This window comes from Amphiura filiformis, chromosome 17 (assembly GCF_039555335.1).
Source record: "Amphiura filiformis chromosome 17, Afil_fr2py, whole genome shotgun sequence".
Lineage (NCBI taxonomy): Eukaryota > Metazoa > Echinodermata > Ophiuroidea > Amphilepidida > Amphiuridae > Amphiura > Amphiura filiformis.
In genome coordinates this window covers 33950743-33971370 of record NC_092644.1, presented here as the reverse complement: position 1 = coordinate 33971370, position 20628 = coordinate 33950743, and the positions used below count along the sequence as shown (strand labels likewise).

At 36.2% G+C, this 20628-nt stretch overlaps 1 protein-coding gene across 1 annotated transcript in view; it reads right to left on the bottom strand.

The window, feature by feature from the left end:
• Positions 1–11452: 11452 nt before the first annotated feature.
• The window catches only part of LOC140137672 (ras-related C3 botulinum toxin substrate 1-like), a 46110-nt gene continuing 36934 nt past the window's right edge, over positions 11453–20628 (bottom strand). Inside the window, exons 5-6 of the mRNA XM_072159424.1 lie at positions 18390–18524; positions 11453–13901 (exon numbers count right to left, since the gene is read on the bottom strand). Coding sequence (XP_072015525.1) covers positions 13743–13901; positions 18390–18524 — 294 coding nt within the window. The 3' untranslated portion in view covers positions 11453–13742. The remainder of the gene's footprint in view (positions 13902–18389; positions 18525–20628) is intronic.

Genomic DNA, 20628 nt, shown 5'->3' with positions numbered 1-20628 from the left:
GAGTTTTTACGGTATAGTATAGAGTGAAACATGTTTATATATAGGTCAATCTGAATACAAAATGTTGTACCTTATATGGATTTGGTAGTTTCATTATTAGTGATATGATAGTGATAGTTTACGGCCTTACAAAAATAAGAAGCATTAAAACACACTACAGCAATAAACCAGGAACAATAATACAGGAAAAAAAGATATTAGAAAAACTGTATCCACCAGAAGCTGCATCCTGAAGTAGCTGGACATACCATTCCTCTTGTGTGTCAGCTACATTTGTGTCAATATTTGTCACGCAGTCATGCAGTTGAGTGACACCACCTAACTTTCATAAACAAACTCTTATAGACGAATCCAATTTCACGCATTCCTACTCCTCAATGGCAGCCATAGCCGCGACGGGGACCCAGCTATCTCACCTAAAACGTAAAATGATGCGGCCTTGAAGGGTATTTTAAACTGCATTCTATCACCCGTGTTACACGTAGACAAAAGAATGATGACAGTTTACAACACAAAAGAATCTAACATCGAATTTTAAGCGGGTTTAATCCACCCAATTGGGCACTCACAACACCTGTTTGGTGCATGCGGGGAACCAAATATGGCCGACCAAATCCTGACTATGACTTGGCTTGTTGGATTCGTCTATAGACTAGTAAATTATGCAATAAATTCAAGAAATACGAATTCATTTATTTTCAGTGTTATTTATTCCACATCATTTATTACAAGGCTTTTCTCACAACGGGGCTGTCCACACCATGCTTTACAACTGAATCTATCAGGACTATATGGGCCTTATTTGGCAGTGGAAGTGTACATTGAGCTGCTATTAACCCACTGGCTTTAATACTTGAAAGTATATGCAGGTAAAACGTGGAAATAAAATGTCGCATTTTCAAACTGCAATAAAAGTCACATGTTAAAACAAGTTCGCCTGGCTAATGCTCTCTCTACATCTTTCGATTGCACTAACTGATTTTTGGTATGTTCCATGTATATATAGGGAAAATACTGATACTGTAGTTTAAAACAGAAAACAATTAACTTAAAGTACCTATTTGTGTCCGTTGAAAAACACAACTGTAACAAAATCAAACTAAAAAAACGATTATTTGTACCAGTCTTATTATTTTGTATAATTCTTGCAGCAACCCAGCAACCACAAAAATGTTTTAAAACATAATAAAACATTCTATAAACATGTTTTGTTTAAAATGTTTTAGTAACATTTATATGTTGGGTTTATATTAAGGTCACAAAAACATTATATATGAAAAAACAATACATTTTCAAAATAATGTTAAAATGTTCTTGTTAAATATTTAACGGCAAACATTTGTGCAAAAATATTTTGTCAACACTTAAATAACATTATGTTATAATGTTTTGCAGCAAGTTTTCAAATACAGTTTTGAATGTTAATATGGGAACATTTTATACCCTTTATAAACGCAACATTTAAACATGTGTAAAACGTTTCGTGTTTGCTGGGAAAAGCACACAGATAATTGAACATAAGGTGGTATATATAAATTCAGAATACCACAAAACCAAATCGAGGTGGTATGCATATAATTATACCACATGTGATGATGCATATAAATATACCAAATAAGTTGGGACTTGATTGTGTAGCACCAAATGAACACTGAATGATTTATTATGATCTGCAAAAATTGGAATATGGACATAATTATTATACAACCACTTTATTATAATGTGATTCTCATCAGCAAAGTATACACAAACAAGATTCTATATTGCACTAATTACTATGATACAAAAGGCTGTTCCATTTAAAAATCACACTCCCGCCCCCTTGAGAAAGATTTTGGATATCAAACCAAATTCAACAGTCTATATTCAGATCCAACCATGTTCATCCATATGAAGTGGAAAAAGTGTGAAAGATTTTGTAATTCCATCCAAAATTGTCTAATTTTAGGCCAAATTGTACCAAATTCAACTGGATTTGATCAACCATTTCAAACAGAATTTAACACAAAACTAGCAAATATTTCCAGCTGGATTTAACATAAGGTGCAACTGGAATTGAGATGGCAGCAACATCTCCTACAGGGGGTGTATGAATTTCAAATGGAACAGCCCAATTTGAAAGTCCTAGATTATCAAATAAAAGTGAATGGGCACTACAATGTTTGCCAGGCAACTGCAAGAAATTTGTTCATTAAAAACATTTTTTAATTTTAATCGGGGAGGAGGTGAGACACTATTGACACCATTTCATTTCAACAGTAACTTATTTTAACCCATTGCTATAACAATACAATGTCAAGCACACATTTAACATTTTTTGATGCATTCCATTAAGGGATCTAGAATGAGCGTTTATTGTGTTTCGACAGTATTTTTTGTGGGACATGAGAGCACCTCAGACCTATCGAATTGCATTCTGAATCTGAAGCATGTCTTTCTGATATCAAATAATTTTCATTTTTGAAAATCACAATATAATACATAAATTTTATGACAAATTATAAAATTTGATATTTTTCAAATTTTGATATATAACAGTCCTCGAAGTAAATTATATAAATCTAATGATATATTCTTAAAGTGTATGTAGCTGGGAGGAAAAGCCGACGGTCAATTGAAAATTTTGACATTTCATATTGAAGATATGGATTTTTTCCCAAAAAGACCTAATTTTTTTGGTGTTTTGGAAAAAAATCCATATCTTCAATACTTTAAAGGTCAAAATTTTCAATTGATCGTCGGCTTTTCATCCCACCTACATACTCTTTAAGTATAAATCATCAGATTTATAAAGTTTACTTCGAGTACTGTTAAATATCAAAAATATCAATTTTTAATGATTTGCCAAAATTATTTGATATCAGAAAGACAGTCTCCGTATTCAGAATGCAATTCGATATGTCTGATGTGCTCTAATGTCCCAAAATAAATACTGTCCAAACATTCATACCCCAGCCCTTAAGGTATATTGCTGATAGCAATTGAAAAGTGATGCATGCTGGGAATGAAAAGGTCATCGCGGGTGATGAATTCGATAACTTTGGAGCCCTTTTCATTTCCAGCATGCCTCATGTTTGCCTAATCATTGCTATCAGCAATATACCTTATTTACGGATGAGAATATGGTTTTACCGAATACGATGACTATTTACCTACTAAATGTATGAATGACAGGTGTCTCACCTCCACACCCCCTCCGATGTCCCCCTAACCCGGCAGTTTATAAAGGTCTCTGTATGAACCATCTTGATTTCACCCAGTGACATGGTCCCCCTACAGCCACCAACGCAACCTTAATTGCAAATGACCAAGTCCAATATTTTGCAGTTGCACCTCTGCTCTCAAAAGGTTACATTTTAAAACTTTTGCAACAAAATCCCTTGCAATGCCGGACAAAAATAATATGAAACAGCAAACCTTTTTTTTTTCTAAATTCTAAGCTACATTATTTGGTTTCAAGACATCTTACATAATATAAAAACATAATTTAAATAAAAATGAGTTGTCTCATTGTTGATTTCAATGCTTCAGTTTTCAGATAAAATAAATGTTGCGAAGTGCTGCATGCTAACCAATGAGCAATGACTTATGCTATAGCCTGGATACCTAGAGAAGCTCTATATTAGCAAAATGAATACAAGTTCATGCATAATACCCTCAAAATTACGTAACCCTTATGTATTTGGTCAATAGCATGACAACAATAACCACTCAATTCCAGGGCTCGGTGCAACATCTCCATTTTTGGTAAAAATGAGATTTTGATAACAAAAATGAGATTTTGATAGCAAAAATATTCTCCATTTTCAACGCCAATAACGCCATTGACCAGTGAAACATATCCTTATATATACAAAGGCCTACGAGGCCAGAATTCTTAAGGTATATTGCTGATCGAGATCGATGGGCAAACATGATGCATACAGGGAATGAAAAGGGCTCAAAGGCTATCAAATTTGTCACCCGAGATCGTGAATTTGAGCCCTTTCCCTTCCCAGCATACATCACTTTTGCCTTTCGATTGCTATCAGCAATATACCTTATTAAACGTAATTTTCTCAAAATGGCTAGAATGGAGTTGAAGCTTGTTGCACCAAGCCCTCAAAATGTTGCTTACAAAAACTGCCCTCGTCCAGACCTTACAATGAATGCTTGTTTTTGTTTAACAGTGATCATTCTCACCGTAAGTAAACAATTTCTCACTATTGTTTGCTTGATTGACACAGCAATCATTTGCACAAAGGTTTACATACATTTACGAGTTGTATTTTGTACAATGTTGTGAAATCAAGCACTTTTTTTTATGAATACATAATATTTATAAATATGATCAGCAAATTTTACAGTGCACCCTGATATATATTAGCACAATGCATAGTATGAGGCTACAAACAACCAATGTTACACATGGAGGGATACACCAAATGATCCCCAGAATACAACTAGGATTCTCCAATGTTCACTCGCTCATAGACCTCAGAATTACACATAATGATCCCCCAAATACACACAGGATTCTTAAGTATGCACTCACAGATCTCAAAATTAATACAAATTACACACTTAAGAATCCTAGAAATACACCCAATATTATCAAGAATGCATGCACTCAGACATCTTAGAATTACACCTAATAATATCAAGAATACACACAGGATTCTCCAGATCTCCAAATTACACCTAAAAATCCCAGGAACACACCCAAGAGCTTTCAGAATGCACTTGTGGTTTGATAATTACACCCAATGATCGTATTGTAGTTCAGACTAGGTGAGCCTGTATACCACATAGCTCGGCCAAATCTTTAACATTGTATGAAATTCCCCATTGTATTGTCACTTATGGGGATCAAATAGTGCACCTCCAAGTCGTTTCAGCATTGGCGTCTTAAAGAATTTGTGGTACAAAGGTTTGTGTATGTAGCAGTAAAATTGGCACAACGCATTACACAAATATCCCAAACAAGAACGCACTGGTGAATGTTGCAAGCATGGTGGAAAAAACTGGAAATACACTATTTTCCCTGCCATTAGCAAAACCAAGTTCTCCTGATCTAGCCTCTTTGACAACAGTCCAACCTCTCTTATCCGGACCTCTTTTATACAGATCTCTCTGTTATCCGGCTGTGAAATCTTCACAGCAAAACATGTTTCTGATGATTTGACACCTTAATTCTATGCTCTGAATGCTTAGAATGACATATCTATGTTACATAAATCACTCAGTCAAATGCCATCTTTTAGTGTTATGACCCCATGTTGAAACAATATTTTGTTATCCCAATTTCAGTATTTGGGACAGTCAATGCAGATTTACATGTAATTCCCTTATCCAGATTTTTCACTTATCTGAACAATGCTTGGTCCCATTATGGCCGGATAAAAGAGGTTGGACTGTATAACAGTCCATTTGGCTTCCTGGAGGCAGTGACATCAATACTTTGTCTTAGTTATTTCACACGTGTACAGATGCACCGCATTTGATCACACGGTCACAGTGCAAGTTTGAGTCAACACACTTGATTCAATACTGCTCCAACTTGAGCAAGCACTGATGTCAAATTGACTATAAATTGCATCCAAACATATCCAGAATACCATAAAGATTCGCCTAATAACGCTATGTGTTCCCTTGACGTAAGTGGCCTTTTAAGCACAACCTAAATGTGCCCTCCCATAAAATTCCCACCAGCAAATAAGAACACAGAACCTTATTTCTTGTTTGGAATACAGAGGAGCGACCTTTATGAAATTTTGACCCAAGGCAAAGGAGCCCAAGTGCGCCATTCGGCGAACCTTTATGGTATTCCCAATCTCAATGTATAAAATACATTTTAATCTTCCCCTTGAATACATACAGATTCCATCTCCATGATTTACTTCAGGCAGTGCATAAAAAATCCCTTATATACACTCATAGATCCTCAAAATACACCCAAGAATCTTATCACAATCAAGTGTGATTCTCAAAGATACACCCAAAGCTTTGTGAATACACCCAAATTAAATGGGATTCTCAAGGATACACCCAAAGCTCTTGTGAATAGACCCAATCAAGTATGATTCTAAAGGATATATCCAATGCTCTTGTAAATACACCAAAAAAATTGGGTGTGATTCTCAAGGATACATCCAATGCTCTTGTGAATACACCCAAATCAAGTGTGATTCTCAAGGATACATCCAATGCTCTTGTAAATACACAAAAAAAAAATGGGTGTGATTCTCAAGGATACATCCAATGCTCTTGCGAATACACCCAAATCAAGTATGATTCTCAAGGAAACATCCAATGCTCTTGTAAGTAAATACACCCAAATCAAGTGTGATTCTCAAGGATACACCCAAAGCTCTTGTGAATACACCCAGAACTTCAGGAATACACCTTAAAATCTTGGAAATTCACCACATACATTATTTTCTTCACGTGCCAAAATATATCGACAGTATTTCTTTCACTCACGCGCCTATGTACAACAGCTAGCTAGCTACAATTACAATTTCCACACAAATACACATCAAAATCTGTTTGACTTTATGATGATTTACATGCAGTATGATCAATTATGTACAGTGCATGTTTACAATGTTTACAGTCATGAATAAATTAAGGCACATTTTCATGTCGCTGAATGGTTAATACAGGGCTACAAATTATTAGGAGATTTTTTAGGCTATCCACTATCTACATGGGGGAAACACTTGCTGCCTTCTCTTAGTCAGCTGAATGCAAGATGGATGTAAGTGCATAGTAATAACATAAGCACTTATGACCTTCTTGTATTCAACTGATACACTGTACATTGAATGCAAGGTCATAAGTACATAGTAATAACAAAGCACTTATAATCTTCTTGTATCCAAGTGTCATAATGTCAATATACATACAACTCTTTCCTTTTTATTTTTTTGGATCCAACTCTCTCAGAAGAGATTCTTCAAGTCCTGAAAATATTTCAGCCATTTTATTGGGCCACATTATGTACTTAATCAAGTTTTAAGTACATTTTATTGAGTTACATTATGTACTTAATCAAGCGTTAAGTAAAGTTTTTGTATCAATTAAAAATTATGTTATCTTTGCAAATACTATATAGCAAGCATGTTTTACAACTTATAGATATCAGACAGAAAGAGACTGATGTTGAAGAGAGAAGAGGGCACATACTTGCTGAGTCACATATGTGATCCACTTTTGAAGACTGAGGAGTCTAACTGCAACCAAATCCTGTTTCCAGGGAAAGTGGTGCAGCTTATATAATATCTGATGATAATATCCATGTCGTGGAGAAATCTCAAGCTGTGTCCCCAAATGCGCACTGTCACTGACCTCACTAGAGCAAAAAACGCTAGAGAAAATTATATGCCAAGCAGGTAAATATTAAGGTTACCTGCTTAAGGTGCCAAGAACAGGTCAAAGGTCAACCCTTAATTTTATGCTTCTTACTAATTCAGCCAGACTGGACAAATCTATACTTGAGGCACTCAAGGTATCTTCTTGAGCTGCTTTGTAAATTGTGTTATTTCAGTTTAAATCCATACACCCCCTATGAAAGACATGACCTTAATCTCCTCTCCTACACAGGGGGTGTAATATTCAAATGAAGTCTCCCATTCAGATAACCTTCAATTGAAATTCACATTCCCTTGTGGAAGATTCAGATAACGTCTTCCATAGGGTATGGACTTCAACTGGAATAGCCCATTTTCATGTATTTCACATTACTTGACCTGAATTTCTGAAGTTTTAATACATACATCTCAAGATAACTTTTATGTAAAACATTGGGCAATAATTGTTGGAATCATATAGGCACACCATCAAAATCAAATATAGTGGTTTTTAGATTATAATCGCAAATTTGATTAGATTATTTAGCAACTGCAGTATATCAATTATTACAAAACTTATTTTGATGTTGGTCCCAATGTGTAGGTTACTTAAATATTATAATAGCGAAACACTGTGCCAGGACCTTCTTAAAGATTAAAAGCTGTGTGGTTCTTATTTTGTCTTTAGAATTACAAATCACAAGACTTCAACAACCGAACAAGTCTTGGTGCTTCATTATGCGCAGATGCACATTTACGTGTACACGCAAGTCACGCATCCCAACATGTTTTATAACCAGCGGCAAACAAGGACATGATACACAAAATAGAGTTCTTGCTATCAGACACACACTGAGTTTTCAAGTGTTTTATATCTAGAAACACCATATCTAGGAATGATTCCTGTGCATCCACTAATGTACAGAGATTTCTTGTGTGTGTCCCTGTTTGCCGGTTACCAACCCCCCCCCCCCCCCCTACATACATACACATACCCCCTTGCACCCCCACACAAACACCCCATCATAAGACAAATACACACCGATTATATTCTTCTTTGGCAAGATGAAAATGGAAAATACAAAGGTGAAACTAACAGAGGTATTTTAGAGTCTGCTTTGGTGAAAATATAAATCAATAACTAACTTTCTATAGGCTCTATTTAAGTTATAGTTGTCTCACATTTCCCAGCAACATTTCAGTTTGTTTTGTGATTCCATAACATGTACATATAGTCTGATATATGGCCTCAAAGAGCCCTGCAGCATTGTGTTACCAGTGGAGTTCCGCATGGTTCAATTCTTGGTCCACTTTTTTTTTACTTTGAATTTCTCAGTTTATGTGTAACAGTTGATAAAACACAATATAAGATACACAGTTTGAACTTATCATGCACCACACTGCCTCCAAAGTTTGAACAAGCTATACAATTAAAAGAGCCTTATTCTCAGTACTGAATGATTTTCTACATCTAATATACATAAATTACTACAGAATAGCTTGTCACAAGGTGAATAAACAAAACTGTTAACTATACACTATATCCATAATACTATTTCTCATCCCATCCAGGTTATCTGAACATACCAGTGAATCCAGATTGAATCAGCTTAGGGAAAATGCACAATTTTGAGAGCAAAATGTGCGCACCTGTTTTTGAAAATTCACGATTTGCGCAATTTGCACATTTTTTACCAAAATGCACGATTTTCCCAAAAAAAAGTTCAAATTATGCAATATTAACAAATTTTTACACTTTCTTCTTCTCTATTTTCTTGCAAACAGCCTATTTTCTATACTTTTCTTTAACATGGATGTGTTGCAGATCATTATGGATTCTTTGATTTTAGTGAAAACGTCATGTTTTTGGAAAATGGGTACTTGAAAATGGTTATTTTGGTAAAATCTTAAAATTTGCGGTCGGACCTAAAATGCGCAATTATACCCAAAATGCACACATTTCGGCATTTTTTTACGCATCGCTCATTTTCCCTTCCTTAGCTTAATGCATTAATTACAATGTGTCTACACTGGCAGGGGTACAAACTATTGCTAATCTGCTTAGGCATATCTTGCAGTCCAGATAGAACTGGGTCCAAAAGTGTTGTGCATATAATACAGCCTCAAGTACCAATGTCATTCCCCGGGGTCCAATTCTTGGTCCACTTTCTTTCTCTTTTTTTAGAAGCATCAAATTAGTAAACATGATCTTACTGAAACACTCACAAGAACGAAACAGAAATCAATAGCTTTATTTGTTTGATTGATCGAAAAAGATACACTGCAACATTATGATATTACACATGGGTTTGAAGTATCTGGATCTGGACTTCATCTTATTATTGAGATACTGATTAATTGAGAATTTAGGGTCCAGACCCGTTTCTCTTCATATACACTTATACAGTATATACATTACTGCATATCTTAATCAAAATAGGTATGTTCAAGTAAAATCTACATGCCTTGTTTGTGCTATACATGTACATACAGTTTCATTTGTACAATTAAATCTCATGAGTTGTTTCTATAATATGAGGACATATTATTTATATTCTTTTCAAAACCAATCACATTAAAGACCAGTTATAAAAAAAACAGAACACTGGCTTTTGTTCGAATCAGTGACAAGTTAAAACGGGCTATTCCAGTTTAAATCCATGTCCTCTGTGGATGACATGGCCTTAACCCTTTGAACCCGACGAGCCGCCATAACGGCTCACGGTAACCTGTACCGTAGTCCCGACGAGCCGCTATAGAGGCTTCTACCATGGTGTGTCAAAAACCTGAAGAGTCGCTAAAGCGGCTCACGTAACATCAATTGCGATATGTTTTGTTTACATCGGAATACTTTGGCTATCTGGGAGACCGGGGTTCATGGGTCGGATACCTTTTCTTTTGGCGTGATGGGCAAAATGCTGAGGCGATTTTCGAGTGCATTAGGAAGCTCAGGGTTGGATGTACGGGACTACGTGGTAGGCCAGGGTTCAAAGGGTTAAATCTTCCACACAGGTGGTATGGATTTCAAAGGGAGTTACCTGAATGGACAACTCCATTTGAAATTCACACCCCTGTGTAGATGATAATGGTCACATCTTCAATAGGGATGTATGAATTTCAACTGAAATAGCTGTATCTTAAATGATTAATTACTTTTGTATCATACATACAATTTTGCTTTTGGATAGCTTAGGAACAGGGGAGAGGTAAAATTTTGTCTTGCGGAACTATCAACTATGCCAACATATTATCGGCATACCATATTCAACCTAATTAGCTCCCAGGTCATTCATTTTGGAGGGGGTGCGCTTATTGAAACAGTGACATAAAAATGGGGAATTTACACCAGAATATCAGTCATAAATCTACATCACAAGGTGTAAAAAGTAAATTATTTGACCAATTTGATAAGTTCAGGCACATCAAGTGATATTTGTCACCTGAAAAAAGTGGGTGCTTATTATGGGAGGTGCACTTATCAAGTCAAATATGGTATGTTTGGCATCACTACCCATGATGCATTTTATTTCTTACAAAAAGTTTGATATGGCATACTGTACATAGAAAAAAATGTTTGAGCTTGATTGCTGAGCATCCCAGACCCCTGTACATACAATTTGGAGATGTCTTAATGTCAGTGAAGTTCTTTATTCACATGTATCCGAGGTGTTCAACAATTGCCCAGCAACTGGCTTGGAAAATTTAAAAGTATATATACCGGACCAATATTAAAGTATCCGATTGCAGAAGGCCAATTTCTCAAAAGTTCTTTGTAAACCTTAGGTGGACTTGAATCTGGCATGCAAGTTAGCAGTGGGCAGATCAACCCATCCTTTCATGTCAAGCCAAGCTTTGTATAATTGTAGCGTAACAAGGAAGCTCCCAAGTATGGTTGTGTTTTATGATTAAGGCACAAACTTAACAAATATGTTGCATATAGACAATACCAATTCAAGTTTCTCTCTTATTATAGTACAAATTGTCCTGTTTGAAGATAACAGAGAATGGTTTTCTTGTTCAAGTCTCATTGACATAGTCCAGGTGCTCAACAGATGGCACATGGGCCAAACTGGCTCGCCACCCACTGATAATTGTAAAGGAAAATTTGAAACGTGGTGTCCCTTGTGCCCCCAACAAATAAAGTTGAGAACCTCTACCATAGACCAAAAACAGTTCTATTCCACACTCCCCAAAATGTATTTCATGCAAATAGACTAGAGTTCACAACCCTTTTGGGTAAAATGAAATCTTGGGTGACCATCACTGTCATTTTCACACAGGACATATTTTACACTCAAATTGTAATGTCAATAATGTATGTACGTAAATAAACGGGTTGAAACTCTACAACTACAAATGGGTATACAGAATGTGCACAGCACACACATATTAATTATAAAAGAACTGAAGCACATATGATTGTCTGAATGAATGATTGATTTACTTGTTGATTGAATGACTGATTGACTGATTGATTAAAACAATATTATCATCTCCATGGAGAATGTCAATTAATTTGACATTAGACCATGTCTATCTCTTATTTAATACCAGATTGTATTAATTTGTAATGACAAATGACATTGATCGAAATATTTCAATATCCTCTGCCCTTGATAAAAACAATTTATATGACGACAACAGAAAACGCCCTTGATTTCCTGTTATAAGAATCATCTTTGCGGAAAATGTCAGTAACTCTGATATTAGGCGACATACATCTCTGGTTTAATACCGCTTTCATTATTGGTGCGTCGTTAGCTCAGCAAGCATGATTATATGAGTCCCTATCAATATCATTAACATTGTGCAGTAGTGGAGTACAGTCAACAACTTCTGAATGATTTTCAAAAACATACATGACATCTTGAACCTTTCTTAGGGAATAAATCAAAATATCGATGAAGCCCTTTAGAAGTAAACTAGTTTTGAAAGAAAGCCAATACCCTACATTCTTCCCAAGAAGCTATTGAGTTAAAAATAACATGTGGCACCTGGCAATTTTTCAGGACATTTCATCAGGCCTTTTCATTCCCATCAATTTCTGACTGGTACCTTAGTTTAATATTGCTGTCACAAAACTTCAGGAATCATGGCCCAAAGTACTATCAAGGTTAAGTTGTCCCTGCGTAACACTACAAGTAGAGTGCTGTGTATCAGATGGTTCTAAAGTTTGTTCGGCTTATAATTGGCAAAAAAAATTAAGACACATAACATTGTGTATTGATATAGAATGGCGCACACAGAGTTGGGCGCATCTCTTGCACTAGCTGCATGTTGCGTAATGCGTTACTGGCACACGCATATATGTGAATTTATGTGAGCTTTATTGACAAGCGCAGTAACAAAAACTGAATAATTTTTGCCTATTTATAAGCTGAACAAACTTTCGATGATGAAGTTACAGCACCAAGACAAGGTTTATCGTCTCTAGCATGCAATCTTACTTGAATACATGGAGAACCACCTGAATAGCTCTCTGCAAAGCATAGCCAAGCACACAGGGAAACTTAATCTCAGTTCAATTCAGTTCAGTTCAGTTCGATTCAGTTCAAACTTCATAGTATATAATTATTTGGAAGTACATTGCAGTTGAATTGTTGCCTGTTTTGTACCCTTATGAAATAAAACTGAACTGTGCTGAACTGAACTGAACTTATGAAAGCATCAAATAGAAGCATGGTACACTGTAAGCTTTAATGTAGTGGCCAATATATAGGTCATGACCTGATTCTATCAGCCAATTATTAGTGCCTCACTTCTGTGTTTATGCAACTCCATTTGAAATCTACAACCCCTGTGTGGTAGATTAAAGCCATGTCTTCCATAGGGGGTGTATGGATTTCAACTGGAATAGCCCATGTATTGTTAAGCATTGGTTATTGTATGGAGTCGATCAGTCTCCTAGCCTTACCTAGTATAGCCCAGACCCAAAATACAAAATAACATTTCTGAAACCAATATATACCCCAATCCAATGTGCAGATGAAATGATGATATGCACTCATTGCACATGAAAATCACTCATTAAGCAGCTTTAGTTACATTGGTCTTGAAAAATTCTTTAACTGACCACCTCACCTCCGACAAGATTTATTATTACAGCATTTCGGCATTGAATTCTACGAGGTCAAAGGTCAAACTAAGTAAAAAGATTATATCTAGCATTTTCAATCACAACCGTTGGAAATATTACAAATTTACAAATTCAAACAAATTTGTACAATTGACCTTTGACCCTTAGAAATCCCAAACTCAGTTTCACCTGCACATGTTTAAAAGAGGGGGGTTGTGGAAGTGCTAAAAAAATCTTCTTGTATCTTAATATTTACATCAAGGTCAACACAATTCCTCTATAAATAACAAGAGTACAGACAAAACATAAAATTTTCCCTACAAATGATGGTCTTCTCATAAAACTGAGCACGGCCTTCTTTTCCTTTTCGGCATCTTTGGAGGGTAAAGAACGACTCTTATAGCTTCTTCAAAGATCATTTTCAGTCCTTTTTGCGTTAGAGCCGAGCACTCCAGGTATTTGACTGCACCTATGTCTTTGAGCATCTGTAAGCCCTGGAAAATGATATATAAAATTCAAAATTGTTAAACTATGATGACAATTTAGTATATACGGTAATTTCAGAGGCAAAATTGATATGGGAAATGATAAATATAGTCAATATCGATAATGGAACTGATGGAACTGATGGATAAATTGATACTGGCAATCAAGGGTCGCGCTAGGCTGCGTTTTTGCGTCCCGGACCCACCAAAACCCGAATCTCACGCATGAATATTGCAAAAGCAGTGAGTTATTGCGTCCCGTCAGACGCATAACAAAAATTCCCACATGTTGTTTTCTATATCCAGGTTTCATAAAACTAGGCTCAAAAGTTTCCTCAACTTGCATTATGCACATCATTTTCAAGCAACTGAACACCTGAAATACCAAATTATGGCCTAATTTACTTCAATAATTAATTTTATGCACAGTAATACTGCCTTGTGAGTGAAAATTTTGACAGCAAAACAGCTGTGATATCGCGAAAATACTGGCGAGATCTCTGGCTATGGCTGCCATTGTTTACTGGCAAATACCGACAATAGAGGGCAGTATTAAAAGTATTATTGGGCAGGCAGTGGCGGGACGGAAATATTAGGTAATTATACTAATTTGATTGAAATAAAAAAGAAAATTAAAAGAAAAAAAAAGAAAGAAAAAAAAGAAAGAAAGAAAAAAAAAAAAAAAAAAAAGAAAAAAAGAAAAAAAAAAGAAAAAGAAAAAAAGAAAAGAAGAAAAGAAAAGAAAGAAAAAAGAAAAGAAAGAAAAAAAAAAGAAAAAAAGAAAGAAAAGAAAAGAAAGAAAAAAAAGAAAAGAAAGTAAAGAAAGAAAAAAGAATGAAAGAACAAACAAAAAATACAATAATATTTAATAAACCCCCTGCTCCCCCCCAAAATAGTATGGTATCACACAAATAGATTGAATTGGCTAGACAATAGTTGGGACCCCCGATATTTCTTTAGGGACCCCCCATTTTTGCATTTTCTGTTAGCTCGGGGGTCCCAAGGGACCCCCGAACTTTTTGACTTAGCGCTACCCTTGCTGGCAATTGCAATTCCGAGATTGTATAAATGTCAATGCCTGTTTTGGCTGCAGTATTGTAGGGAAAATACTTTGAAACCAAATGTAGAAAATCCTACCAAATGGGCTATTCTATTTGAAATCCATACACCCTCTATGGAAGACATAACCTCAATCTCCCACCCAGTACGTGTAGATTTCTAATGGAGTCACCCATTCATGTAACACCATTTGAAATTCAGGTGATGTCTTCCACAGGGGGTATATGGATTTCAAATGGAATAGCCCAATTTATACATGTGGGGAGTGTCCTTTCAATTTCTTAGATATATCTGTATGACTGGGCGGTTTTGAAAATAAAGCAGTCTCTGGAAATCCCTGTAGTTTACAATGGGAAATATACAGGCAGATGATGAGGCCGATCATCTGGTAATTTTCTTGGCAAACCCAAAGTGGTGTTGTTTAACCAGTCTGTCTGGGTGGACACACACTTGGGTCCTAATGGGACCAGGCCAAACAAAATGCTCAAGCCAAGTTGTCAGCCTCATAGATTTTATAGTTATTGGCAGTATCTATTTAGAAATAATGTCATAACTATAGTCCATTTGGCTTCCTCGAGAGAGTGACATCAGTACTTTGTCCGAGTTACTTTTCATGTGTACACATATGTACTGATCGTGAATGTAAACATGCCAGTTCTGTCAATGCATACTGTTTAAGAGCCAGTCTCCCTTATTATGTACGGATTTGCGATACAAAAAAAAATAGAATTGTCTCTAAAAAATAATTTTGGTACATATTAGCACCAACAACTCACATGTAAAATATGGCGTGCACAGCGCCCTCGTTCAGCTTGAAAAATTCTTGAAATTTCAGCCTCTCTGAGCCTTACTTGCAAATGGTAAACTTTGGAGGTGCATAACATCGTGCGCCATCATCATCCCAACCTGCATTTTGCATTTTTTTAAAGTACCAAATGGTTCCATTACAAAAACCAAGAAAAAAAATTGGGATCTTGATGGCGCACAAAATCGGAAAATCCAATGATTTGATGAAAAGCGCCCTCGTGCAAACTTCAAAGCATCATAACGGGCTGCGCCATCAAGATCCCAAGTCCGAACAAGTTTGAAATTAAAGACCTCAATGGCAAGTTTCATTTTCAGCAAAAATTTTTGGGATTTCGTTGGCGCACAGAGTTAACAGAGGTCAAAGGTCAAAATTTCCTATTTTTGCACGCCTGTATTACCGCGCGCCAACGTCACCTGACTCTCCGAATAGCATTTCATCAAAGAAGAGGTAATTCTCTGCAAGAACTGAAAAAATTAGCTTGGGATCTCTTGATCTTCATATTTTTCAGATTTTTTGAAAATGGACTTAGCCTCATTTTGGAGGTCAATTTGACCTCTTTTTCCCACTCGCTGCACAATGTGGACTTTTTACTGCATCACAAAAAGATGCGCCAACAAGATCCCAATTTTATTTTTCATCGTCTAGCTTCTTTGGCGACCAGTAGACAAAAAACAAGCAACAGCTAATTGGGATCATGTGGGCGCACTAATATAAAAGAGGTCAAAGGTCAAGCTTTGTGCCAAAGTGATGCATATTTGCCTATGTGCAGCACAAAAGTAGAACTTTGACCCGCAATAAAAATGTGCGCCAACAAGAACCCATCTTACTTTTTGGATGATTGGATAAAGGGGCTTATGTATAACTGATAACAAAAAAAAAAAAAAAGTGGGATCATGTGGGCGCACTAATTCAATAGAGGTCAAAGTTCATACTTCATACAAAATTAACCCATTTTTAGCCTAAGGGAGGACAGTTTTTATGGTCTACTGAGCTCAGCAATGCTTTGCTGTCTTCGATAGCGCATTGTATCGGAGAGGTACCTGGCTTTTATCAAAGCCCAAACCCATTAAAACCTATAGCAAACTCTTTTAGGCTCCGCTCAATTGACAACTCTGCTCCGATACAACGCATTGACCAAAATATCGATCGATTCAATTTTACGACCATGCTTGAATTAGCAACCCCTTGAAACCTAATTACACCACTTCATATAAACATAAACTTACACACATTATTTACTTTCTATTGACCACAGACACGACCTGAGACATGCCTATTTAATGACCACTTGAGTAGGTGATGAGTGGGTCGTTATGTACTTACTGAACACAAAAGAAATTGATTTTGGTTTTACCATTGACCGTGTTTATAATCCTGCTGCTCTGCTGAACGCTCCGATAGATATCAGCAAACTCGTATACTGTTCGCTTGTTCCTATCGAGCGCTCTAGCGTACATGAACCATTATCGAAGACAGCAAAGCAATGCTGAGCTAAGTAGACCATAAAAACTGTCCTCCCTAAAGTTGCCGAATTCAGCAACCTTTCATTCAAATTTTGCAAAATATGACTATTAAAGTATTTTGACAAAATTTTTTTTTACTCTCACCAACTACCATGATGGAATCAGCATCATCTGAAATGCACTCACACAAGTGTCTATGAGACAATGTCTGGTGATCCCCATTGAAAAAAAAATTTTGCACAAAGTATGAACTTTGACCTCTATTGAATTAGTGCGCCCACATGATCCCACTTTTTTAAACTTGTTATTAGTTATACATAAGCCCCTTTATCCAATCATCCAAAAAGTAAGATGGGATCTTGTTGGCGCACATTTTATTATGGTCAAAGTTCCACTTTTAATGCTGCACATAGGCAAAATAATGCCAATTCGGCACAAAGTATGAACTTTGACCTCTATTGAATTAGTGCGCCCACATGATCCACTTTTTTTTTACTTGTTATCAGTTATACATAAGCCCCTTTGTCCAATCATCCAAAAAGTAAGATGGGATCTTGTTGGCGCACATTTTTATTGCGGGTCAAAGTTCCACTTTCGTGCTGCACATAGGCAAATATGCATCACTAGTCTTTGGCACAAAGCTTGACCTTTGACCTCTTTTATATTAGTTTGCACGAGGGCGCTTTTCATCAAATCATTGGATTTGCTGATTTTGTGCGCCATCAAGATCCCAATTTTTTTTCTTGGTTTTTGTAATGTAACCATTTGGTACTTTAAAAAAATACAAAATGCAGGTTGGGATGATGATGGCGCACAATGTTATGCACCTCCAAAGTTTACTATTTGCAAGCAAGGCTCAGAGAGGCTGAAATTTCAAGAATTTTTAAAGCTGAGCGAGGCGCTGTGCACGCTCATATTTTACATGTGAGTTGTTGGTGCTAATATGTACCAAAATTATTTTTTAGAGACAATTCTATTTTTTTTTGTATCACAACCCCCCTTATTCATGTACATAATAAGGGAGATTGGCTCTTAATACTACGCGCACTGGCATCAGTACCTCAAGGAAGCCAAATGAACTATATCATATCTTGCAATCGTAACAAAAAGTAACATGCCAGCTCTATGTCTGGGTATGCCATGATTGACTGGGAATTCAAAACTTACCATCTGGTATCTTATTGGGTAAAGATTTCTTTCTCGTAGTCTCTCATTGGTGTCTGGGTCATCTCTAAGGTCAAGCTTTGTGCCTACTAGGATTATAGGAGCCATTGGACAATGGTGTCTTACTTCTGGAGCCCACTGTATGGAGGAGGAAAGAGAAAAAAGAAACAAAGCTGGAATAAGTAAGGTTAATTATATCACTCATACATAAATTCTAGACAGTTCATTGGTTGATTACCATTTATCATTTTTACTATCACCCTCTCCGTGTGATAGTCTTTACCATCATAGTGCTCTGCCGTCAGAGTGCGCCTCGTCAAGCCGTCGCTGACTCTTGACTCGCCGATTTAGTTATGGGGTGGACACCAAAATGTGAAGTATATCACGGCAAAACATGGTGTTATGTTGATGACAAAATATATTTCCTACCTTAAATAGTATTTTAGTAATAGAATTTATGCATGAGTGATATAAAACAAATATTAACTGTCTTAAATTAGGTGGTAATGGTGAAATATAATCACTCGGTGAAAGATGTATTGTTCCATTCCACTCGCCGTTCCGGCTCGTGGAATGGAAGAATCCATCTTTCACCTCGTGATTATATTTCGACCATCACACTCATAGACAGTTAATATTTGTATACTATTCATAATCTGTTGAAGGCGGATCATAAGGCATTTTCTGGAAATGATCTGAGCATGTTTTTTAAAACAGATTAAAAGAGTAGGGAAAAGTACACCGATCAAAATATCTTTTGCTTGAATTTAATCAGACATGCGGATTAACATAACATCAATTTATATTTGCATAATGAGCTAATTTGCAGAAATGCTAATCATGCCAATTAGGGCAGCTAGCTGACAAATTATGCATAAATTATCTGGAAGTCATTAGGAACACTTTGACCGAGTTTTAAACCAATATTATGTGAAATAAAATGTTAGAAACATTTCTATGCATTGTTTTTAGAAAAGTATTGGCATATTTATTATCTATAGTGGATCCTGGATTTGTCTTCCAGTTCTGAGCCAATTTGACAGAAATTCCTTCCCACAATATAATATGCATGTATATTGTAATAACAAAGGAAATGGATCAACCTCTGAGCCGTATAGCTATTGTTATGCAATATGCTTATTAACTTGTGGGAAGGAATTTCAGTAAAAACTGACTTCTGGTAGGATCCACATACATGTACATATAAATGTGAAATGCATTAGATGGTATCTCCACTTGTTTGTGTGTGTGGGGGCGTTTATACGGCCCTCCGAACGAGGACACACACAGGAAGCGTACAGAACAAATGTGGACACACAACAATCAAGGAGGTTATTGAGAAAATTGCAAATAACATTAAGGGGAGCTGCAGGTCCATGCTTGAGGGGTATATAATGTCTCCCCAGGTAGGTTTGCAGTTGGATAGGACAGATTGTTTGTTTTGGGTTAGGTCCACGGTATGGCGATTAGAATTGGATGTGTGTACATGTCTTCGGTTAGAAAAAAGTTATGGCCTCATTGAGGTTCTTGTTTTCCTGTCTGTGCAAGTAGGGGTGAGTGTGTTTGTGCATATGTGACACAATCTGGTCCATGGGGGCCAAAGGCGGCAAATTTGAATTGAAAAAATACATAAGAAAACACACATCACAAGTGTTTTAGTATATGTGACACGATCTGGTCCATGGGCATTTTTGAAAATTGAGTTACTGTAATTATTACATTATACATACAATAGGCTATCATTTACTGAAAACACCAAAGGTCTAGCATACATGGTTCTAAAGTTATGAAGTTTTTTGATGTCTATTTTCTTATGTATTTTATTGTTTTTTCCTCCATATTTTTACCTTTATCTCAGTTTCAAATTTGCCGCCTTTGGCCACCATGGACCAGATCGTGTCACATATGATAACCTAATGTTTGTATAATGTAATAATTATAGTAACTCAATTTTCAAAAATGCCTCCTTTGGCCCCCATGGAACAGATCATGTCACATATGGGTTTTGTTTGCTTTTTTTCCATTCAAGAATCAACACCAATTGGAAATCATATAGCTGTACATTACATGTGTATGCACAGTAAAACCTGCTAGTGATACATACAGATACATTGTAGAGCACTGCAAGGATAAACGGTGCACCGTCAACACGTTTTACTCAAAATATATAATTATAATGCCGCTTCGGCTACCACAAAATCTGTCAGTTTGTTTAAAAGTGATTTGACTTTTTCATTTAAAA